This window comes from Myodes glareolus, chromosome 1, assembly GCF_982192425.1.
Source record: "Myodes glareolus chromosome 1, mMyoGla1.1, whole genome shotgun sequence".
Classification (NCBI taxonomy): Eukaryota; Metazoa; Chordata; class Mammalia; order Rodentia; family Cricetidae; genus Myodes; species Myodes glareolus.
Genome location: NC_142026.1, coordinates 114,017,687 through 114,042,641, shown reverse-complemented (window position 1 = coordinate 114,042,641; position 24,955 = coordinate 114,017,687). Strand labels below are relative to the sequence as shown.

The 24,955-nt window shown below is 40.5% G+C and overlaps 1 protein-coding gene and 1 long non-coding RNA gene across 4 annotated transcripts in view; one reads left to right on the top strand and one right to left on the bottom strand.

Annotated features, from left to right (window-relative positions):
* Positions 1-13,962, bottom strand: part of Pde7b (phosphodiesterase 7B) — a 319,484-nt gene extending 305,522 nt beyond the window's left edge. The window contains exon 1 of one of the 2 annotated variants that reach the window (XM_085689065.2): positions 13,582-13,962. In XM_085689065.2, the coding sequence (XP_085545191.1) occupies positions 13,582-13,602 (21 nt within the window). In that variant the 5' untranslated portion in view covers positions 13,603-13,962. The remainder of the gene's footprint in view (positions 1-13,581) is intronic. The other variant, XM_048425265.3, reaches the window with a different exon arrangement.
* A 568-nt stretch (positions 13,963-14,530) lies between these two features.
* Positions 14,531-24,955, top strand: part of LOC146895832 (uncharacterized) — a 37,588-nt gene continuing 27,163 nt past the window's right edge. For both annotated transcript variants that reach the window (XR_015005316.2, XR_015005311.2), the window contains exon 1: positions 14,531-14,704. This is a non-coding gene — a long non-coding RNA (uncharacterized LOC146895832). The remainder of the gene's footprint in view (positions 14,705-24,955) is intronic.

Genomic DNA, 24,955 nt, shown 5'->3' with positions numbered 1-24,955 from the left:
CGATACACAGATTAATGGAGATGGGTTAGTTTAGGATATGAGTTAGCCAGAAATATGCTAACAAGCAGTGTTTTAAATAGTATAGTTTCTGTGTGATTATTTTGGGACTGAGCAGTCAGGAACAAACAAGTGGCTCTCTTACAACAGAATACAAGGAAAACTTACACTCCAAGAAACTGGAGAATGTCCATGAAACAGATACATTTCTAAATGTATGAGGTTTACTGAAATAAAGTCATAAATTATTTATAAACAGGTCCATGAAGAACAATAAGATTGAGATAGTAGATAAAATTATCTCCTTATGTGGAATGCCCTTCTGTATGTTGTGATATGTCTTATTACCATTGGTTAATAAAGAATATGATTTGGCCAATAGCCAGGCAGAATAGAGTCAGGTGGGAAATCCAAGCAAAGATACAGCAAAAAAAAAAAGAAGGCAGAGTTAGGAGGACACCAGAAACCACTGGGGAAGCAAGATGTGAGGTAGCAAGCCAGGAGCATTGTGGTAAAATATAGAATGATAAAAATAGGTAAATTTAAGTTATAAGAGCTAGTTAGTAATAAGCTTGAGCTAATAGGCCAAACAGTTTATAATTGATATTAAGCCTCAGAGTGGTTGTTTGGGAACTGGCAGGCATGAGAGAAACCTTCAGTTACAATCTCCATACACACAAAAAAATTTCCTGAAACAGTTGTGCTGAATTCTAACACTCTTCTAGGGATCATCTGGTGCTGACACTTCTTAAATTGTTCCATGACACAGGGAGGGAAGAATCCCCATCAAATTCATTTAGTGAAGCCAGTATTATCCTGATATCAAAACCAAGTCAAGACACAACATTAAAAAGAAAATATACAACTTAATAACTCTGATGAAGAAAGACACAAAAATTCCCAACAAAATACTTGTATATGGAATTCAAGGACAAATCAAGAAGATTATGCATCATGACAAAGGACAAAGGAGGCTTAATCTTAGCACTGCAAGGTTGGTCCAAAATGAACAAATGAATGAATCTAATTCACCATGTAAGTAATCTCAAGGACAGAATTTTCTGATCATCTCCATGTATCAAAAAATGCATTTGATAAAGCTCATTGTGCTTGCATGATGAAGTCTTACAGAAATTAGGAAAAGACAAAACATACCTAAAATAATAAAAGGTTTATTCAAAAATCAACTGACAGTTATACTAAATTGGGGCAGAGATTGAAAACATTCTTTCCAAAATCTGGAAGACAGGGGTGACTACTACCTTCATTTTTATTCATTATTGTGCTTAAAGTCTGATATCAATAAGACAAGACAAAGATATAAAGTGATGCGGGAGAATTCTCTGTATTCTGTCAATCATATTTTAATAAAACGCTGATTGGCCAAGCAGGCAGTACAGGCGGGAAAGCCAGACAGGAAGTAGGGGTGGAGCAAAGAGACTGGGAGTATTCTGGGAAGCAGGAAGCTCTCTCTGCCACTCCTGCGTAGACCACTGAAGAGGCAGGATGTAACCTGCCCAGCTGATAAAGGTACTGAGCCGTGTGGCTAATGTAGATAAGGATAATGGGGTAATATGTGTTATAAGAGCTAATAAGTAGCCTGACCTAATGGGCCAATCAGCTTTATAACTTATAGAGATCTCTGTGTGGTTGATTTTCTCTGGGACTTGCTGGCTGTGGGGTACTGGGCAGGAACAGATACCCCAACAAGCCGGCCGTCATGGTACAATAAAAGGAATAAAAACAGTCAAGAAGGAAAATTATCCCTATTGGAAAACACCATGATGCAATACTTAAACTATTCTACAGACTCTACCAGAAAAATTAGATTTAATTAAATATTTTCAGTAAAGTTGCAGAGCACAGTTGGTGAAAATGCTGAGAACACCTGTCTGTAGGCTGCCTAGCCTGATTGATAATACAATTGACAATACAACCCTTGCAATAAGGTTTAGGAAACATTTCAGAAGTGTGTGTGAATGTAAGAATATAAGAGATGAAGAACCATACGTTTCTTAAATAATATTGTCTGTAATATATGACAGGGAAACTATACCAAGGACACCTCAACAATATGGTTACCTAAACAGGACCTGAAGAATAATAACACTAATCGACATGCCAACATGGATGAGGGGAATCTCACATGACCCTGTCCCTAGATGAAGAACTATGGGCAATATCAGTCTTCTCCAGCAACAAGCTCGCTACTAGGTTACCCAGTTCCAATCAGTCAGTCATAAACACACACACACACACACACACACACACACACACACACACACACACACACGATCAACTCTAAATGAATGCAGAAGGTTTGAATTTATTATCATTAGCAAACTAATTTTCATTAGTTTATTATCATTAGCAAGCTTATGAATAATAAACTGTATACACACAAAAATGATATCTATGTATATTGGAAGCAAAATGTTGAAATCGGAGAGGTGCTGTTTAGATAAGAGCAAAATACTAAGTGCCTACTAGTAAGTACTGCAAGAGTTATCACAAAACCAGCTAGAAGGTATGACTGAAAAAAAGTAACAAAGATCTACAAAATGGAAGGGGGTATATCATGCGCAGGGAAGACATCATCTTCTCAGATAAACCTGTATCCCAACTGTTTTTTTGCCTTGCTGATTGGTTGGTGTGGTAGTGAAGCATCTTAATTCAAAATTTTGTGTAGAAATGTAAAGAATTCAAGATAACATTAAAGAATAAAGCAGGAAATTTTTCTCATGGAGGAGATGTTTGTGCCACTTGGAAAATCAAAGATACCAAAGAAATATGAAGAATCTTTTAGAATTAAAATATAGAATGACTGGATCTGACGGCAAAGATATTTATGGGCTTGTGATACCTGTGAAAAGGGAATCAGTAAAATGCATGGGACGGCCCTTCCTCTATACTTTACAGAAGTACTGATTTGGGACACGAGGAGGAAAAAGACTCTTAGTGAGAGCTTACATTCTTATAAGAACTTTGAGAACTATTAAATTTTCTACTAATGTTTAACATGATTTCCTAAGGTCAAGCAACTTCATTTCTGGGCATGTTCTCAATAGAAATAGACAGATTCTGTACCAAAAGACTTAGGCCAACATCATCCATAGTATAAGAAATGGATAGTTCTAGAAAACATCATATTAGTGAGGTAACCCAGACCCCAAAAGACAAATATCATATGTACTCACTTATAAGTGGCTTTTAGACATAAAGCAAAGAAAACCGGCCTACAATTCACAATCCCAGAGAACCTAGACAAAAACGAGGATCCTAAGAGAGACATACATGGATCTAATCTACATGGGAAGTAGAAAAAGACAAGCTCTCCAGAGAAAATTGGGAGCATGGGGACCATGGGAGAAGGTAGAAGGGAAGGGGAGAAGAAGGGAGGGTAGCAGAGAAAAAGGTATCGCTCAATATAATCAATTAAATAAAAGGAAACCGAACCAAGTCCAATGCTTTATACAGTACAATGGGCAAATAAACTAAATCTCATGCAAAGAAACAAAAAAGAAATATATAAAAACATTTTACAAGTCTCAAGACACAATGTCGAAGTGAAGATGGAGAAGACACGAGGCGACTCTGGCATGGTGATGATATAAAAATCCATTGTCTTGATTTGAGTAATAAGAGGTTTTTGTTTGTTTTAAGACATGATCCAGGTTTTCTTAAACTTACATCCCATGCTTGCCTCAAACATGGAGGCCATCCTCCCATCTCTGCATCCCAGATGCTGACACAAACCAACACTCTGGCAGCCTGAATAACACACAGATGTACGGAGATTTCCCCAAAATGAGCAATACATTTATAATTTAGGCTGTATGTGCTATAGTTTAAGAAAGAGGAGAAAAGGCAAGAAAACAACACAGATCTTTCTCTGTTTCTACCACATAATACTTGAGAATGGGTAATTTATAAAGAAAAGGATTCTTATAATTCTGGACACTGGGGATCTCAAAAGCTCAGTGTGAGCATCAGGAACTCTGCCTTATATCATGGCAGAAGGTGAGAACAAGCCACCTAGAAAGGCTGGAGGTGACACCCGGGTATGTCTGCAACAACCTACTCACGGGGTAACTCAGCCACTCCAATGGTTACAACACTAACCCCTTCGTGGGAATTATACCCCATGCACTTAATACTTTTTACAAAGCTCTGCCTCCCCGATATAGGTGGGTCTTCTATATATCTGTTGTTTCATTAGTTAATTAATAAAGAAAACTGCTTGGCCTGATAGGTCAGAACATAGGTAGGTGGGGAAGACAGAACAGAATGCTTGGAAGAAGGGAAGTGAGTTAGACACTATAGCTCTCCTCTTCAAGATGGGCGCAGATTAAGATCCTTCCAGGTAAGCCACCACCTCGTGGTGCTACACAGATTATTAGAAATGGGTTAATCAAGATGTGAGAGTTAGCCAATAAGAGGCTGAAACTAATGGGCCAAGCAGTGTTTTAAAAGAATACAGTTTCCATGTAATTATTTCAGGGGTAAGCTAGCCGGGATCCAGGCGGGAATGCAGCCCGCTGCTCCTTCTACACCTCCCCACATAGTTACCCTGGGAGTTAAGCTTCCAGCACATGAATTCTGAGGAGAAGCTTTCAAACTGTAACAAAAATGCATTTATCTTAAAGCACTCAACACAGCACTATCCGTATACTAATCCAAGACCTCATCTAAGCACAGTGCCATAGGCTTATACACTTCCTCTCTTTCCTTCTCTACACACTCAGCAAATAAAAGCCTTTGCATCTTTTTTACACTTTTATGAGACATACCATATACACCTTCATCTCAGACACTGTTAGTAGAGTAAGGTTAACTTGTACACAGTCATGAACAAGAGTGGCTCCTCCCAGAATGCTCTCCGAGCATGCTTGTATGCCACTATAGCCAACCACCCTCCTGAAGTTTGAAGTGTCAACCTCTAAGGCATTAAATAGAAAAGAATGTTATTTCTCTTTGTTTGGGAGTCTCATGTGTATAGATATAGTTAGAAGAATTGCTTTGCCATTTTTGGAGACAAATGTTCTTATGCTTTGTATAAGTATTTTTAAAAATGTTTTCCAAGTCGTGCTTAGCATGAGTAGAGATGACCTGAAAGTGTGTAAGGACAATTGAGACTTGTCACCAGAATGAAGTGGCACCCTGGCTCCACGAGCTGGAATTCCTTTCAGTCTCAATGCCCTGGCTTTGGATGGACTCAGCGGGTCCTTGTGTTACAAGAGTGATGTGAGAAGAAAGTGACTTGTGCCCTTTCTGTTAAGAGTGAAGTGACTCATGACACACGGAGGCCTGAAATTAGAGGGCCCCAAAGTACCTGCTGCAAGTTACATTTTAGAGATGCGAAAACCAAAAATGCTAGATACCTTGCCAAGAGTATCAGTCTTTCTTGCATCCAGAACCCAAACCTGGGATTTTAGGTTACAAATTCGGGGCGCCTTAAAAACATGAGTGGATCTTCTTTTTCTCTTCTTTCTTTCCCTTTCTCTCCAAAAATATATCACTTAAACTTCTTTGATTTTAAATTACGTTTTGCCATTTACTTCAATAAATATATGGTGTGCTTAGTTTTTAAAGCTTCGCCTTAGAGGGGAGAATGTATGGGGATTCACTACGACCTCTTAGTTACCTGTTAGTTCTGTCCTGAGTACAGGCATTTAAAGTTCTCCCCAGAGATGCTGGAGACCAAACCCAGGACCTCACAGCTGCTAGACCAGTGCTGACCCCTGACCTCTCCTTTGTCTCTGTGTTTCAAGTCTGAGAAGGCCTGTGCCCCATAGTTGTCTCTCGAAACTACACACAAGCACTGAGGTATCAGAATCGGTTAAAGAGAGAGAGAGAGAGAGAGAGAGAGAGAGAGAGAGAGAGAGAGAGAGAGAGAGAAATATGTATCAGTTGTTGTATTTATAAGCTTTTGAAGCATCTTTATAGTACAATGACTTTTAGCAGAAGAAGAGAAGAGTGTGTCGGAGAATCCATATGGCCCAAGACTGTCGTCACACAGACTTCCGATCCTTCTTGTTTCATCTGAATTGCTCCTCTCTCTAGGAATAAAAAGACCCAGGAAGGAAGAAATAAAGCTGCTAGATGTACTCCATGATACCTAAAATTTCCAAATTGAACTAAAAGCCAAGCTGAAATCATGTTTTCCTTTCTTCGAAAAAAATGAGGACACTCGTGTGAAGGACGGAGAGAGAGGCCACAGTAGTGCCACACCGGAAGCAACTCCTCCGAGAGTTAGTGACCTCTTCTAAATTGAGGCATTCTTTAGCCCTCCAGAGTGCCGGGCATCTCCTCTCATGAGAATGCTGTCTACACTTGAGAATGACTGAGTTCTTTCTTCTCACTGGACGCAGCTGGAGACTGGTATAATGAGAAAGGGAAATGAAGGTAGGTATTTGTTTTTCTCATGGAAAACCAAGAAATGCATAAATCACATTGAAGCAGAACGAGCATCAGTTGTTGGTATACCTACAATGTGAATTTACTAATATCGTGTTTTCTAAATAACCGATATTATGATTTACATTGATTTTAAATGTTTGCCTAAGACATATCGTTTCCTTCAAGACAATTTGAGAAAATTATAAGCTCTCCATGCTTCACTAATTTGAAAAATTAAGCGAAACTGAACCAATTTTAAAACGGGTAATTTAACTGATATGTTCAAACCGGTAAAATATATAACGAATATTGGTTTAGTCCAAAGGTTTCCCTGAGTACCACAGCAAGCTGAAGTGAACTTTGGTCTTGAAAAAGCTTCTCATTCTATACTGAAGAAAATCAAGTCTTGAGGGCAGTTCGTGCCCCAAAGAGACTCAAGCTGGACCTTGAGTTTTCTGTGTTTTTCTGTCCATGACTCTTCTAGAGTGTTCTCTCTTTCTGGCAGTTTCAAAAGCCCATGAAATAAAATCAAAGCCAAATAGAAACCCTTCTTTCCTTCATCTTCAAACTTTGTTTTCAGCGTCAAATATCACACAGTGTCACAAACAAAATAGCAAAATGCTTTCGGCTGTAAATGTTTTAAGCTTATAGGGAAAAGGAGAACAACCCCACTGAATTCATAAAAACTGTCTTTCTCCTTCTCTACATTTCAGGTTTTCCTTTTAGAAGCATTCATTTGTTAAACTTTTTATCTAAATTTCTAGAGATTTTTCTCTGAGAATGTACCAACGTTCTACATACTTGTACAAACGTCAATGTAGATTTTTTTCAGTTTTATATATCTGGAAAATCACTCCTGATCTTTTGTGTGCAGGTCTACTTCATTCTTTTAAGTAACCGTAGTATTTTATTATAAGAATATAAAATAATGATAATTCATTTATTATTGGGTTCAGTTAGCTTTTGAATTTTTTTTGTTTGTTTTTCAAGACAGGATTTCTCTATGTAGCCCTGAGCATCCTGAAACTCAGGGGCTTTGGACTCAGAGATTTCCTGCCTCTGCCTCCTAAGTGCTGTGATTAAAGGTATGCACCATCACCACTTGACTAGTTTCTGACTTTTATATGACAAATAATGCAAAATTAATTATACTTTTATGCTAATATTGGTAGAATTGAAGGGTATGAGAACCATTGATTATTATTTGCTATAGATGTCAAGATCTGACCAAGCTCATAATTGCATCCTGACCTCTGCCTAGACGCCTTATTCCTGACCAGTTGTGGCCTGACATCCCATACTAGACAGAGGAAGTCACAGAATCCTAGCTCTTAGGTCACACCAATTTCTAGAAAGGAGAAAACTAGAGCAAATATTACTCTAAATATTATATAAAAAACCCACCAAAACCTCATTGACACACTTCATTTTGTTCATCTTCCCCTTACAGATGAAAGAGAAAAGGGAGCAGGGAGGGGAAACAATTTAAAGAGGGAGGGAAAGAGGAGGGGAAGAAGGGGGAAAGGAGGGGAGGGACAGACGGAGGGGTAGGCGGCAGAACTCCACGTGCTGGACAGAACTACAGGAGGCCGGGCTTCAGCCATCAATTTCATACTCTGTATTATATACAAATCTCAATGTAGACTGTTGTTGATAGGATTTAGAGTTTTTAATATTGAGGTCTTTACTGAATATTCTTAAGAATTACCTGTGTTTTACAGATTTCTGTGTGCTGTCATGCTCTTTTTAGGCTTATTTGAAATGAAAAACCTCTTCCTTATCATTCATTCTACGGCTATTGATTGTAAGCCCTTACTTGGCAGAGATGTCAGCTGGTTCTAGACACAGAGAATGGACCAGTGTCTGGATAAGGGTAATTGAGGTACATCAAAGGCAGCCAGTCGGATGAGCCAGCATGCCTACATCAGGGCTCCCAGCCTCACAAGGGATGCACAGTCAACAACCAACTCTTCAGAAGGTTTTTCTCCCTCTGAGAGTCCCCCCAACTTTGTTATCAACTTGTTTTCAGTTCTTCTGTAAAGAAAACCCAATTGGAGTAGAAGCAATGCCAAGGAAAGGAAGAATATAGAAACTTTAAAATGACTGACAATTACAATAAAGATGTTTGTCTTATAGCACTGATGTCTCATCTCCAGTAAACAGAAACCATGTCCCTTTGCTGTTTCAAGAAATGCTCCAGCGTGGAGGTGTACCACTCTACAGGAGAGAAATATGGCGAGGAGAGGGAACTTTCCCAGCTGAGTGACCGTCTTTCTGGGGGAAATTCTCCATACCCAGGGCTCATGATTGCTTTTGCTTTTCCTGGGCAATGTAGTCATCTTGGAGGTAGAATCGTATGGGTTTAGCTAAGTAAATGATGGTAAAGCAGGAAGAGAAGTGGTGTGAATGATGGGTGAGGGGGAGAACTCGGCCCATGCTAATGGGTCAGCAGGAATCTCCTCAGCGCAGACCTTGGAATGGAAAGGAAAAGCCACCAAACAGCCTTAAAGAGAAGAAAGCTGAGGCCCCCACAAACTCACACAAGTGACCCCTGGAAGTTCTGGAGCCATGGTCAGAAGCTCCCAGACACTGAGGGTGCTTCCCACAGCAGGGACCTCACACTACATCAGAATTCAATTCATCATGGCTGCCAGTCTCCTCAAAAGGCTGCTGATATCCTGGGCTGCTTTCAACACTTTCAAAAGGTTCTTCCTGTAACTTGAGGAATGCAGAGGAAAACCCTAATGTATGAGTTGTATTCTCCATCTCAGGCTGGAGAATAAACTAAGTCAAGTTATGGCAAAATTTGGGCTCTCCTCAGTGCGCTACTTTTTAAAGTTGTCACTACAAGAGAATAGCACTGTCTTCACCTGATCATAGGAGACGCCTAGATGGATAAAAATTCACTTCTTGCAATCTAAGTTGCATTCCGTTGTTTTCTCTCTGTAGCCTTTTCTTCTCACTATCTCTCTCCCAATGTGTGTGTGTGTGTGTGTGTGTGTGTGTGTGTGTGTGAATGTCTATGATGTATTGTGTGCAAATGTACATATGTGTGTGTGTACATGCTTGTGCATGTGTTCATGTGGAGATCAGAGCTTGAATTCAAGTGTCTTCCTTTATTGTGCTTTATCTTGTTTTCCTTTTGGTTTTGTTTTGTGAGACAGACCCTTTCTCCAACCCAGAGCTTGCCTGTGCTGGCTAGCTAGCAAGCTCCCACCATCCCTCTGTTTCTGTCCTTTAAGTGTTGTGATTATAGATGCATACTGCTGTGTCTAGCTTTTATGTTGGTGTGGAGGATCTGAACTCGGGACTTCAGGCTTGCTCAGCAAATACTTTACCCACAGAAATACCTTCTTAGCCCCAGCCTCCTTTTAAATTCACTCCAGGTTAAGAAACATGAGTAGCAACCGTAGCTTCTTTTTGATTTTTTGAATAAAAGCTTGATACTTTCACACTTATATATAAATAAATGTTTTAAAACAAAGCAACTCCTCAAAAAAAAAAAAAGCCAAGCCTCTGATTGAAAGTAAAAACAGTATAAGAAGTTTGGCCTGTTTTGGAACCCATTCTCTTTGGAAGGATAACTTGCTCATCTTAGATATAGTAGGAAGTGCCTTGGTCCTTCCTCAAAGCAATGTGCTAGACTCTGACTCCCCGTGGCAAGCTTTACCCTCTCTGAGGAGTGCATATGGGTGGGATCTGGCGAAGGTGGAGGGAGCCGGAGGAGGGGAGAGTGTGGGAACTGGGATTGGTATGTAAAATGAGAAAAGATTGTTTCAAAAAAGTTTGGTGTACAGGGATGTTAGAAATAATCCAATCCAAGCAGCTCCTAACACAGATGAAGAAACAAGGTCAAGAATAACTGAGCGGCTTAGTGCCAGTCAACGCTAGTTGCTGCCTAACCGTCTGCTCATCCCGTTCTCTGGTCCCTTTTCACTGCTAACCCGCCCCCCCCCCCGTTCACTCCATGTGATTACTCTCTTAATTGAATGTTAACTGTTTAAATAGTTAAATAATCCTTGGATGCAGGGCTTTAAGTGTCTTGATTTAGCATTGAAACATTGACACATTTTCTTCTTGCTAGCCAAGTTTCTAAATATGCCTTGTATATAGACATTTAGTCAGTTTGGGTCTCTACAGTTCCTTTTCTTTCTTTTCCTCATCATAGAGCACTTTAAAGTCTACTAAGAAACCAAGGAGGCAACATGTCATGAATGAAAGCAAGGATGCTTCGAGAATCATGAATGAAAGCAGGGATGCTTCGAGAATCATGAATGAAAGCAGGGATGCTTCGAGAATCATGAATGAAAGCAAGGATGCCTGGAGAAGCCTGGTGCTGAGTGCCCGCCCAGGTCACTCTTCTAGGGAAAATGAAGTGAATGAAAATGTTGGGGTCATGAGGGTGCCACTTCCAGGAAGTAGTTATAGTAACGGTCTTACCACTGTGCAAGGGGTCAGGCAAATCTTCAAATGCCAAAGTTTTCTTCCTCTGGGAGGTGTACCTACTAAATAAGATTCCTACTTGACCAAAGACCTCTTTGGGATATGTAAACTGAACCCTCAGGATGGCGAATTCTTTGGACAGTTCATAGACATGGAGGGTTCCATCCTAAGTTACATATATGACCTCTGCAGTGTGAGATAAACCAGATAAAAGAGCTGTTACCTCCAGGTGGTAGTAGTACTGGAGACAGCACTCAGGAGACAGAGGCAGGCAGATCTCTGTGAGATCGAGGCTAGCCTGGTCTACAAAGTGAGTTCCATTACAACCAAGGCTATACCAAGAAATCCTGCCTTGAAAAGCGAATGAGAAAAAAAAAATATCTGTTACCTAGAGCATCTTGAATCTGCTCTGACCCTTAAATTTGACAGCTGTCTTTAGTATAAGGAAGCCCTTGTAGACATGGTATTGGATAACTTCTTGCTTAATAAATTCCTTCCAGCACTATGCTCCGTGAATCAACAAGCAGTTTCCGTTGTGATATGCGCTTGACAAACAACAAATTAGACCTTGGAAGAATAATTACTGGGCAGAGGCCTTTCCAGGTGGTACATGCCCACTTGGGGAAGCTTGGTCATTTCACTTTTGCATGTATGACATCCTTTTGGCTGAAAAACAGCACGAGCTGACTTCTGGAATGCCCTTGTCTTGATCATTGACAGTTTCCAGGTTATATTTTAAGCTGGACTTAACACCAAAAGCGTTTCTCAAAGCAGTTAAAAAATTCTAGGTTTAAAATCACTTAGATAATTTACAATGTATGTTGGGTGAATTCTCGGCAAACATTTTTAAGCTCGGGTTTTTATTCTGCCCCAACAATGGGTGGCTTTGTGCTACACACTGTGGAAGGCATTAAAAGGTGTCCTGGTATCATTGTTTTCTTTAAACTGATGCCTGTCTCTGATACATCTTGGATTTTTCCACCCTTGTCCTAAGTAACTTCCTTCAAAAATTAGTTTCTCCAAGTGACTGTTGCTGAAACAACCTCTTCACTGATTTGGGCACATGCTCAGTTAGTGGGGTCCTCAGAAATCAGACAGTTCAGTCAAATCCTCTTATCAAGAGGATTTGTATTTGGGAGTTGTCGCTAGTTAACTTTGAGTTTCTGCTTGCGATAAAAAGGACTTCATTTTACTAGAGCAAATGCCAATCAAGATGGAACCCCTGACACCCTTCTTTGTTTCAAAAAGCCAGTAATAAAAGATAAAGCTGAGGAAATGGAGGAGCTGCAGTTATGCATTTGCAACACACAACGTCCTTGTTTTCCCACTGGGCGCTGCAGAAAAGCAATTGTCCATTCACAGCACATCCCCTGCAATTCAGAGCTAATATTTTTGCTGTTCTTAACGAGGTGCATTATGCAGTTAATTCCGTTAACCCCTTCGAGTGTGCCGTGCACTTGAGCCTTGCCTCATAGTGCTACGGATACGACCCAGTTTCACAGGTTCCTAGTTCTCGGCATTGAGAATAGAAACTTTAAGGAGAACGAGTTAGAAATGTTGGAGCGAGGGAATGGTTTCAAGCAATCCCGTCTCATTTGTTATTGCATAACTCTCAGATAAAGCAGTCCGTGTTAACTGTGTATTGTGTGAATTGCTCTTATAAAAACTGAATGCTAGGTAGGGATGATTTTCAGCAAGGTCCCCTCAGACACGTAATAATGTGTGACTAAAAACGTCAGCCCCGTGTTCAACTGTGACTTCTGTAGCAGCTACCGTGCACGAATGTTTGGCTTGTTTCCTTTCTTGCAATGGTGTCTCTGGACAGAGCACACGAGGAGCTGAATTTTTAGGTGATTAATTAGTCCCCAGGCTTCATCACTTAAGTCTCTAATTAAATATCTAACTCGACTTTCAACTCATTCAGGAAGAGATAATTACCAAATCTTACAGTTGATAATAAAGTTTTATTTTTCTTTGTAAATAATAAGACTTAAATCACTGGCCACATAACTCTGTACTTACATCTCCTCTGTTAGTTTTGAGACTGAAAATAGGTGTTTTATAAATTGTAGCAAGACAAGAAAGTGGATTTTTTTTTCCCTCAACAGTTCACCCCCACCCATTCGTCTGTGTTCCCTCTCACTACCAGCTGCTCCTTTCTGTTCTACCACTGTCTTCAGCTTGAGGTCTGCTACTCACCAACAAGACAAACTCAAGAGAAGAAAAAAAAAAAAAGAAAGAGAGAGAGAGAAAAAAAAACAAACAGAAAACAACAACAAACCAACCAACCTGATTTTCTCCTCTACTGGTTCACAACCCTTCACCAACATTTTCCTGCCACGTCCTACCCCAAACGACCCAATTCTAAAATTGACAACAGAGAAGAAATATTGCATTTATTTAAAAATACAGTGGCGGGGGTCTCCTCCATGGGGACTTAAAGTGCAGAGAATTGCCAGGACTCTTGCTAGACCCTGCTGCCCTCAAAGAGTTAATTCAGGGCAAGTGACAATGCTCAGTCAGTTGGCTTAGAAAAAAGGAAGGAAATTCAAAAGCTGGTTGCTGTAGGAACAATCACAGACAAAAATAATATAGATACACACACACACACACACACACACACACACACGAATAGAGGTCCCGGTTCATTTTTGATAAAAACAAAAACTAAAACCCTGGCGTCTCCCTGTGACTCTGTACTCTCAAGGAAAATGAACTTGCACTGAAATTTGTTGTACATACCTCAACCATTAAACAAGACATTTAACCATAGTGGCAGTTCTGTGACCTTTGAAAGCCGGGAAATCTCTGAGCGGTGTGGCTTGTTCATGAAGACTTGTGCTGCAGAATCCAGCAACTTCATCCAGGATTAGGAGTATAATTATGTAAATTTTTAAAAGAGAAAGAAAATATTAAAAAAAAAAAAAGGAAAGAACGAAAGATACGCCAAAGCAGCCAGAGAGCTCGAGAGAGAAGGGAGGTAGAGAGCCAGGCTCTCTCTGGGTGAGGGCACCACTTTTCTCCCAGACAAGTGCTGGGACAGACCCGAGCCTGCTGCAGTGCCCAGAGCAAGCGACTGGCTGGGTGAGCAGGCAGCCGGCCTGCGAGGCTGGGAGGCGCTGCTGTCAGTTGCCACAGGCAAGGAAAACCAGAGACCAATCGGCTTCTGCGCAGGCAGCTTACTGGAGAGGAGCCTTTTCTGTTTATGTTTCCTCATTTCAAGAGTGACGTCAAAGGGTTTAGTTTTTCCTCTGCATGTGCTATTAATTTTAAAGTACTGTACTATTGGAAGAATGTGTGTGTGTGTGTGTGTGTGTGTGTGTGTGTGTGTGTGTGTGTGTGCCTGTGATTAGCTGGGGTGCCCCACTCTCAGGAGAACCTGAGAAAGATTTTTTTTTAAAGATTCAGAAACATTTTTTTTAACAGTTTAAATACCTTGGGGTTAAGTGTTTAAAATAATTTCAAAAAACAAAAACAAAACACGCTGAGCCAAGCGGTAGCGGAACGCTTTCTGTTTTGCCGTGTGTGAGCTGATGTACATATGCACACTTGACAGCTTGCGGCTTAATTCTGAGATCGTTCATGTTTACCCTTACCTAAAACAATGAATTGTTAATAAATATCTAGAGCTAAGCATGTGGACCTAGGCAAATGAGCCGGCGAACCTTAGCAGGACCTAGGAAGAACAGAATCCACGTGGCCCTGGCTGCTGGTGGCCCCCGCTTCTCCCACCTTTCCACAGCTTCTGAGGCAAAGCTTCGGGATTATTAAGATAGGGAGATTCCAGCTCATGCCTCACAAAAGTCCCCGAAGAGGCGGGACACTGTGAGGCCAGGCAGACATGCCCCCTCCTGAGTGCACCAAGGTACAGTTATTTGGGGACACCTCCTCTGCCAGGGGCCCCAGCTAATCCCTGCATTTCTCTTCCCACTCTTGGAAGTCTCTGTGGCTCCCATCTGTTGTTTCTGCTTCCCCCGGGTCCTCCCCACGCCATCCCCACTCTGGATTCTATGAGGAAAACCTATTTTTCATTTCCTCCTCTGTCTTTGGGTTTCATGTCTTTCCCTGCTAATCCCACACTGCTGACAGGCATATAAAGGGAACATGTGACTCATCCAGTAGAATCAAATGTCTCTTTTGATCTGGATGAAGATGATGTTTTAGGGGTAGACACAGTACTTGAAAAGACCCAAGTCCTTTTTCATAAATGAACATGATTCTTTATTGTTTGTTTGTTTGTTTTCTTTTTGGAGAAATAAGGTATTTATTTCTATGATTTTAGGTACTAAGGTTTGTAAACCCTGGGGATTAGCAATTCTAATCCTAGCGATGAAGACAAATAGTGAATACAGTACTTTCTCTCACATAGTCTATATTTTGATAAGTGATTAAAGAATAGATAAAAATCCTGTATGCTAGCACACACTTAATAGCCTAGGGCTTAATAGTTAAATGTCACCTGGAATGACTAAGTGAGATTCTGAATTAAAAACAAACAAACAAACAAAAAAACCTAACACTAAAAATAAAATAAATACCCGATTTTAGGCTGTACGAAAGGCTTTAAAGTAAAGTAAGGTAGGAGCTAGAGCCGTGTGTAGTTCATGTGTAGTGTGCTTGCTATTTTGGGTGTGATGATCTGGGAAGCACTCTGATGAAGCAAGTTAGAGCAGAGGTCCGAATGTGGGCAGGGAGCATGTCACATGCGCCTCTGCATTCCAGGTCCATGCCTGGCATAGTTAAAGACTGGGAAAGGGAGTTGGATGGCTAGGAGAGTGAAGAAAGAGGATGTGAGGGAATGGCTTCATGGAAGTGTGCCTAGGACCAGATTAGGAAGAATGGAACGTGCATTCCAGAAAGGGGAGTCCTAAGATAGACTTCTTCTGAGGCTAAGCAAAAGCATTGGGCCAATAATGAGTCCCATTGCACTTGAGAGGTGCGAAAATATCATAGCCTGAACTTGGATAAGAGTCATGCAGAGATGAAAGGTTCAGATTCTGGGAGGTCATGTGTGTTTGCATGTAGAAATGGCACAGTTTAAAGACCTACAGTACAAAGGGGGAATCAAGAATGACTCCCTGGAGATTGGTTTGAACAAAGAGTCAGAATTTACTAATACAGGGAAGACTGCTTGAAGAGTCATTGTCCTCATGAAACTTGGATTCTTCTGCATAGAACAATTTTTTTTAATGAATATGAAGTTGTATAGGATATGGGATGGTAATATATTGTTGAGAAAATAAGGAGATAGTAGGTCAGATAAGAGTTTGTGGTCAATCAAGTATTCCAGAAAGGTCTCAAAGTGAGAAGCTATTGGGGTTCAAACCTGAGGTTGACAAAGGAATAGCAACGAAACGGCACCAGACAGGAGGAACAGCATCAAATGCAGAGGCTGTGAGAGGTGAATTGGTTGGTAAGGCACGGATGATGGCGATGGCACTAGGTAAGTCATGTAGGGTTTTCTAAGTCACTAAGTTAAGGAGTTTAACATCTATTCTCATTGAAATGGAGCTTTAAGTAGACGAATAAGAAGACCTGATTTAATTTTACCATGGTCCTTCTGGCAGCTATGCAAAGACCAATATGGAAGAAAGGAGTCCCCCAAAGAAACTATTGTGCTGAGTCAAAGATCATGGTGGTGTTGACCAGGATGCTCTTCATGGACATGGTTAGAAGTGATTGCCTTTGGTATACATTGTGATGTTAGATGCAATAAGTTTGGTAAATGGATTAGATTATACACCTAAGGGAAGAATTTAGCAAGGAGAGGCAATGGTTTCCTCTAAAATTTAGGGTTCGACCAAGTGGAAAGAGAGCTAATACTAATTAAGAGACAGAAAGGGTTTAATATGTTAGCTTTTGCAGTGTGATCGCTACATAGAGATATCAGTTAGGCAGTTGACTAGATAAGGCCGGAGTTCAGGGTACATTCTAGGCTGTCCCCATGACTTTGTAAGCTATTATTTATACATAAGGCCGCAGCAGTAAATCAGATTGTTAAAGGAACGAGTTCAGAAAGTGAGGACGTGGGTAGTCCACTGTCAAGTTACCAGGAAGAGCTGGCAAAACAGACAGAGGAGAAGCCACCAGGAGATCCCAGAAAAGTCAGGACAGGATGGTGTCCTGGAAGGCTGATGAAATATTTCAGTGATCAAAATGGTAAAGTGAAGACTTGATGAAAACAGAGAATCAACCCTGGAAACTATATTCATTTCTGTCTTTGATAAAAGTGGATCTTGTGCTCTAAGGCGGATGAGAAACTGAAGACAAGAGAGTGAGCAGTGGGAACCGACTGCGTATTGCATTTACCACACCTGTGAGACAGCCAATAGAAGAGTCCTGTAGGCAGTTCCTTTACAATTTTGGGGAGCCAAGGATAAAAAAAAATACTGTTGAAAATAAGGGGGAGTATGTGAGACTAATCAGTAAATCAGGAGAGGCTTAAGGACGAAGTGTCTAGATCCTCCGAGGTTTAGTTACTGGGAGCGTGAGGCAGATCTGGGACAAGGGTATCAAGAAGCCATGGAGGCATTGAACAAACGAGATAATGGTTTCCCAGGTATCAAGTTCCACGTCAGAACACTGGAGTGAATGCTGCCCCCTTGTCATCCAAATTGGTATATTGGAGTCTTTGCCCTATTTTTCCTGTACTTGGAAATTCAGATTTTACGAAGGCTGTTAAAGCAGAGCCTCAATCTAACATAAAATAACATAGCTGGTGGGAGGTCGTAGAAGAAGATAGAAGAGTCAGTTTCTCTGTCTTGACCCCCTCTCTGTCGTGAGGGTAGAAAGGCGGTTGCTGTCTGACAGTTAGAAAGAGTCTCCTCCAGATACGACCACTGCTGGAAGTGACTTCCAGTCTTCAGAGCTGTGAGGCAATAGGCTTCTGTTGTGTAAGTCAAGCCAGTATATGCTGTCTTCCTATGGCACCTCAGGCAAGCTAATGCAGTCATGGTGGTCAGTCAATTCTCCATTTTGTCTTAGGTCATTGATGTTGGTTGTCTACATTGGCTTTCAGCTGCATTTTCATTGGAAAAAAATCTTCCTGATTTCAATATATCTGCCTATGGTTCCTAGAGGTGGCCATTTATTCTCTGCTCTCTGCCATGAATGTGATCACTTATGCTGGAGAAAAAAAAATTAAGGGTACATATAAAGATAAGTCTGCATTGATATTAATTAATAACTATTGGTATCTGTCTGACTCCACCAAACATAGGAATGTCAGCGTTAAGGTTACTGAAGTTAAACTATAAAACACTTGTTCTGTGAGCACCATTGTGAAACACATACATTGGAATGTATGTACTTTGGAGAACATCCTTTGAAAGGATGATATCTTTTGCAATTTATTACTTATAAAAATAATCTAAAAGAAGTGACCTTATTTTAAACCTTTTCATTTCCTTTCTTCATCTCTTTCTTAAATAGCCCATAGCCCATGATTCAGAGGAATGACCATTCTCTTTTTCTTCCTTTATGATTCAGTTGTGTATGTTCTCTACTGAGAGATTTAAAAGCACAATTCTTTCGCTGTTCTCCAGGATGATGGAATTTCTCAGAGTACAGATGTTAAATTCATTCATAAAACTCTTTTTGAATATGTGTTTGTAGAAGAATCCAGTACCATATGCTCAGTGCACTATTGGGAGTACAGAGATTGATGGAATGTAGTCTCTGTCTTTGAAATTCCTTCTCTTGGCATCTCCTTTAATAGACATGTCTCCAGAGCAGTGAGAAGAAGAGGCAACAAATGCCCCTAAGGAAGAAAAAGGACAACAAAAATTCAGAAAAAGGAAAGAGTATGCTCAGGAAAATTAGGGAAGACTTGGTAAAATGTGAGAGAGTTGCTTTGTCCTTAAGCAGGAAGACACGTGTTATGCACAGGGACTGACTGATAGGTTCAGAATGATAGAAGTAAAGATGTGGGAAAAGCAAAATGTGTTATGCCTCCATGGGACAGTTAGGTGAAATGATAAAAAGAAAAAAAGAATTTGAATGTTAAACATTGGGGAATATTATTATTGGAGGCTCCCAAGTAGAGGTTTAAAATTACTATAGTCTTACTAGCAAAGTAGTCTTGTGATGGATAAAGACCTGTAATTACACTACAAAGGATAGAATAATTTCATAGGAAAATCCTGGGATAGAGGTAGATTCTGATCTTAACAATTGTTTCTCTCTTGTTTGGAGGAGGGCCCGCTTGTTTGTCCCAGCTGCCCGGCTAGTTTAGCCCCAAAATAATTACACAGAAACTGTATTAATGAAGTCACTGCTTGGCCCATTAGCTCTAGCTTCTTATTGACTAACTCTTACATATTAATTTAACCCATCTCCATTAATCTGTGTATCGCCACGAGGTTGTGGCTTACCAGCAAATTTTCAGCATGTCTGTCTTTAGCAGAGGCGACTTCATGGCATCCCTCTGCCTCCTTTCTCCCAGCATGCCATTTAGTTTTCCCCGCCTGGCTCTGGCTCTGTTCCCCTACAGCTCTACTACAGGCCCAAAGCAGTTCCTTTACTAACCAATGAAATTAACACATAGACAAAAGAACCTCCTACAGCAGTCGGTAGAGTTAAGTTGGAGGTGAGATCTGAAGGGTACATGAGAGGACGTAAAGAGGAGAGGATGCCTGAGGTGAGCAGAAGGTGTTTCAGTAGAAGTAGAGGGTGCCAAGGATGCAGAAAGATTTCTGGTTGAGATGCCAGCACTTACAAACAAGGGCGCTTGGGTGAGGATGAGTCTTGTTTATTCTGGAGATGAATACAAGGTAATTTGACTAGAAGGATGGGAAATGAAGATATGAATGTAGGATTTCAGTGAAGTATGGTGAGGTGTGGGCTCCAATCCATATGGCTGGTGTTATTATAAGGAGAGACAAGAAAATAGACACATAAAGGATGAGGACACAGATGACATGGAAGGACACAGATGACATGGAAGGACACAGATGACATGGAAGGACACAGACGACATGGAAGGATGAGGACACAGATGATGTGAAAGGATGAGGACACAGATGACATGGAAGGACACAGATGACATGGAAGGACACAGATGACATGGAAAGACACAGATGACATGGAAGGACACAGATGACATGGAAGGACACAGATGACATGGAAGGACACAGATGACATGGAAGGACACAGATGACATGGAAGCATGAGGACACAGATGTACTTGTAAGGACGAGGACACAGATGACCTGGAAGAACACCATATGAAGGTATACATAGAGGTGGTGTGGGAGAATTGTCTATAATCTGTCAATCATATTTTAAATAAATGCTGATTGGCCAAGCAGGAAGTATAGGTAGGAAAACCAGACAGGAAGTAGAGGTGATGCAATGAGAACAGGAGAATTCTGGGAAGCAGGAAGCTCGCTCCACCATTCCTGCCCAGATCACTGAAGAAGCAACACGTGAACTGACAGCTGAAAAGGTACCAAGCCATATGGCTAACATATATCAGAATAATGGGTTAAGATAAGTCATAAGAACTAATAAGTAGCCTGACCTAATGGGCCAATCGGCTTTATACCTTATAGAGATCTCTGTGTGATTGATTTTCTCTGGGTCTTGCCGGCTGTGGGGTACCGGGCAGGACAGATACCCCAACAAGCCACCCCTCATGTTACATAGAGGTGTCTTTACTCCAAGCAGAGAGCCCTCAGTAGAAATTGTGCTGGACTTTTGGTTTTCAGAACTGTTAAATAAGTTCCTGTTGTTCAAGACACATAGTCTTGGGTATTTTGCTACAACAGCCCTAGCATATTAACTCACCCCAGAACATAGATCCTACAACAAAGACTTTGGCAAACATTCTCTCTTTAAGAAACTAGAAGTGTGGTCGAACACACTTTTAATCCCAGCATACAGTAGGAATATCTTTATGAATTTGAGGCTAGTCTGAATTCCAGACCAGTCAGCGATATATGGTAAAACCACATCTAAAAAATAATCTTCTGTTGTGTTTGCAGCTAATGTACTTGTACTTGTTATAACGATGAATTTCTCCAATATTTATCATTTTTCCTCTTTGATTAGTGTTCTATATTACTAAGTAATTTATTTATTCAACATTGACATGATTATTTTAAAAGAAAAGTTATTAAGGTGATCTGGTGATTACACTGTTTGCAATGTTATAAAAGTTTCTCTCATGACAATTATCTTTATACATGTAAAATTGAGATTTCATTTGTGGTCTTTTGGGGAAAAAGGAATTTAAAAATGACTGATTTTTGAGCCATTAAAAATTTGGAGACCATTAAGAGAACTTTCAGTGCAAAAGATCAAATAATGTGTTGGAGTTTGATTGTTAACTGTACAAGTGCCTTAAAGTAGCTAGCTCTCCCAGAGCATCAAAAACTGAATCTCCTTGAACAGAAGATAACCCACACAGTTTTTCTTCAGGAATCTTCTCGCTATTAAAAACAAATCATTATTTTCAGGCTGTTTTCTTAAGTATTCAATAGTGAATTATCATGTGGAACTAAACATTGTAAGACCAATGGTTCAAATCTACATAGCTTTCTCTGCAATTCCACTGTTTGGCACAGCACTCCACAGTTAGTAGACCATCACTATGCAGCTGTGTAGTGATTGAACTGATAAAAATGAGGTTGATGGAAAATTGATGTGAAAATCAAATGTGTAATTCAGAGCGAGCAAGACAAGTCTACAGCACATGAAAGGTTCCTCCAGCAGTTCAGAGATGCTGGGAGTCTGGATTCTTTGGACTCACACAGAAGCAATCACATACTTTCATGAACAATGGAGACAGGAATGAAGCAGGAGATGGTCCAGATAATAAGGCACTTGCCTTGAAAACACAAGGACCCGAGTTCGGTCCCCATCACCCTAGAGGAAGAGTTGGACATGGTGGTGCACACACTTGTAATTGCAGTACCAGGGAGGCGGGAACAGGTAGGTCCCTAGGGATTACTGGCCATCAGTGGACCTATCAGCTTCTCCTCTATCAGTGAATAGATTCTAAATTCGCAACAGGAACATCTTCTCATACGTTCAAAGGTAATATTAGAGCCTTAAGAAAAACTAGAATGCTGAAGGTTGTCTAGACTCTTACATGGAAATAAAGGATCCCATACTGACTATCATTTGCTGTATACTCTTGATCCTATTTTCCCTTGTTCTCTATACAAGACAGGTACTTGATTAATTATTCAGTACTTTTTCCAAACATGTTCTCACCGCTGATCCTCCACAGAGCATCAGATCAGATAGATGGGCTTTTGTGTCTGCTGATATGTAACCTCAGCATGCACTGTATTTGTCTCCATGGATACCAAATTTCTGTGAATGGGGCTTAGAGTGAAGGAAGTCTTTAGGGGAAGCCTAATTTTGCTCCTTCTTTTGGCTCAAGTTCTTGCCTTTCTGCCTCCCCCAAACATTTCCAGCCCCGGGTTATAGATTGCAAGAATCCTAGCATGTTAGGTGTGATAGAAAACCTTTGTGTTTTGGATCATAGACATTTTTGTTTGTTTCCTGTTGACTGATCAGTGAACATCAAGTACAGAAATTGCTGCTGCTGCAGAAAATGAGAAGTTACAACCCTGACCCTATTTCTGACAAGTTCTAACTTGAAATCCTACCCCAAGAGGCTCAGAAGCCTGGAATTCAGTGAGGGCAATAATGAAAGTATGGGGGGATGGATGTTTCCTAGAACAAATTAATCATTTTATAAGGCTAAATTGAAACGACAAGGCTTCCCAAAGCTTCGAACGGTCAGGGCGCCTCATCTCAGGTTGGAACGTTACTAGCTTGTCAAATCCCGATCACTACAATGTACTTGCTAAAAAGCAGATGCTAAAAATTTCACTCTTGTTATTAAATAAGAAAACAGTAAGCAAAACTTATGATTCCAGTAAGAGAAGAACGATGTGGAGAGGTGTCCAACTAGTAAGACCATTGCCGCAAGATGCAGGCTGCAATTCAGAGAAAACCTCTCAAAACTGGATCCATTAGGGAAAAGCAAAGGAATGTATTCTTGATGATTTTTATAAAAATTGAGAGCTGCCTTCCTGCTTAATGCTTTACTTGTTTGTTGACTCGTGTGCTCTGTTTTAATGCCTAACCTTGTTCAAAGAGCAACAGGCACACTAAAATTAATGGTTTATATATTCTTGTCTTGGCTATTTGCTCGTTCTGAACCTAAAAAGGGAAGGTCTTAGACCATTGGACAAAGAATCAAGTAAGAACACCTTATGCCAAGAAATGGAGAGGCAGGGACAGGATACCCAGGAGACTAAAATTAAAGAAGACAGGCAGGTGAGTATTCACAGAAACCATTGGACTACGCATAGTTGTGACCCTGAATATGGTGCAAAGACTGTACACTGGCCACCCTGGCCAGAATGAATTTAGTCAAGGCTCCCTGGCAGGACTCTAATGACTTCCCGGAAAGATCAGGCAGCCCTTTGGAGACTCGGTGTTCCTTAGTATTTAGAGTTTGTGCTAGGACTAAGCACAGAGTTTAATACTAAACAACTATAGTTTCCATGGCCAGGCTTTCTTCTTTTCTCTCACTAAAATACATGCTAAGTTTGGGATTTAAAAGATTTTTCCCCATTAAAAAAGAAACTATCTCCATATTTTAAAAAATCATGCTCCTCCCAGTGACAGATAACTCCAGGTAAGAGTGGCTAAAAATTGCTCTTCTCCAGACAGCTGTCAGAACCGGGCTCCCTCCCACACTGCAGGGGTGGGAGAGGCAGAGACAGCAGGGAAGAGTTTCAGGAAATATTCATGCTCATGACATTGTCTCTGACATTCTGAAGCAAACCTAATGAGTATCTTGCTCCTCCTCCTTTTTTTTTCCAAGTTAGGCAAAAACAGAAGTTCAAGGGAGTACCAGGCATGTCTGAGAGAGATAAAAGCTTGTTTCTGATCCTCAGTTTAAAGTTGGGAAAACACTTTCCTGAGAGAAAAACTTTACAGAACAAAATGGAAGAAGCCATCACTCTGGGCATATTCTGGCTTCAATATTAACACACCTGCTAGGTGTAAAGGAACGGGCTGCTACTCACCACAATGACGGGAACATTCATTGAAAAAGAAGAGCTTTTGAATCAGATAATGTCAACTAATTATATCCTGGAAAAATGTCTGTCAACTCACAGAAGAACAATTCACAGATCCACTTAGAAAAATAGACTGAGGCAAACAGCAAAACATTCTTCACGTCAGTGAGACCTTCAGATGGCATTCTCCAGACTGAATAACAGCTCCACGTTGCTAAACTCCTTCCAGTGGAGGGTGATGTCACAATTTTATCTGGCACCATCTGAATAGCATAATTTGTTCTATTACCTCTTCCCTACAAAGCTTCTTGTTCATGCCTCTCAGATCTAAGAGCACAGCGAGGACCACTTTTTCTCTCTGTTTTCACTCACTGCCCTTAACTCGATGGTCTAATCTGCTAATTTCTCTACAGATTGGAGGCGGTTGAACACCACCGGGGGTGAATGAACAAGTTTCTGCTCTGGGAAATAGCATGTCTCACATTACCTTGCAAGTTTTATTGTTTCATATTAGGTTTAACAAATTTAAGTATTTAGACAATATTTGCATAGGTGTATGTAAACATTACAAGCCCTGGACCTGTTTATGGCACTTAGACTATATGTGTGTGTATGTTTACATATGATATGTATACATTGTGTGTTTTAGAAACAGGAAAGAAGTTTGTTGATGGAGGATATTTGTTATTGACTTAAAATATGTTCCATGTTCTTATTTTTCTACAGTCGCCATAACAACCCCATGAGATAGCAGCATTACCTCCTTTTATAGATAAGCAACTGGAGTCCAGAGAGACTCCTAACCTATCCATGATTTCAGCTCATGTGCCGTCTCTTCCACACTTGATAGCCTCTTCCTCACTAAATCAGATCTAAAGGTGGTTTAAACTCTTGATGCTTGAAGTGGCTACTCCTAATCTATTATTTATTGCACGCTCACTATGTTCAATATGCACTTGGGATACAAACAGAGTGTAAGATAAATTTCTACCCCTTTTCCCTCCTGCCAGTGTACTGGACCAATAAAAGCCAGTGTTGTAACTAGAATGCTTCATTTGAAATTCAAATAT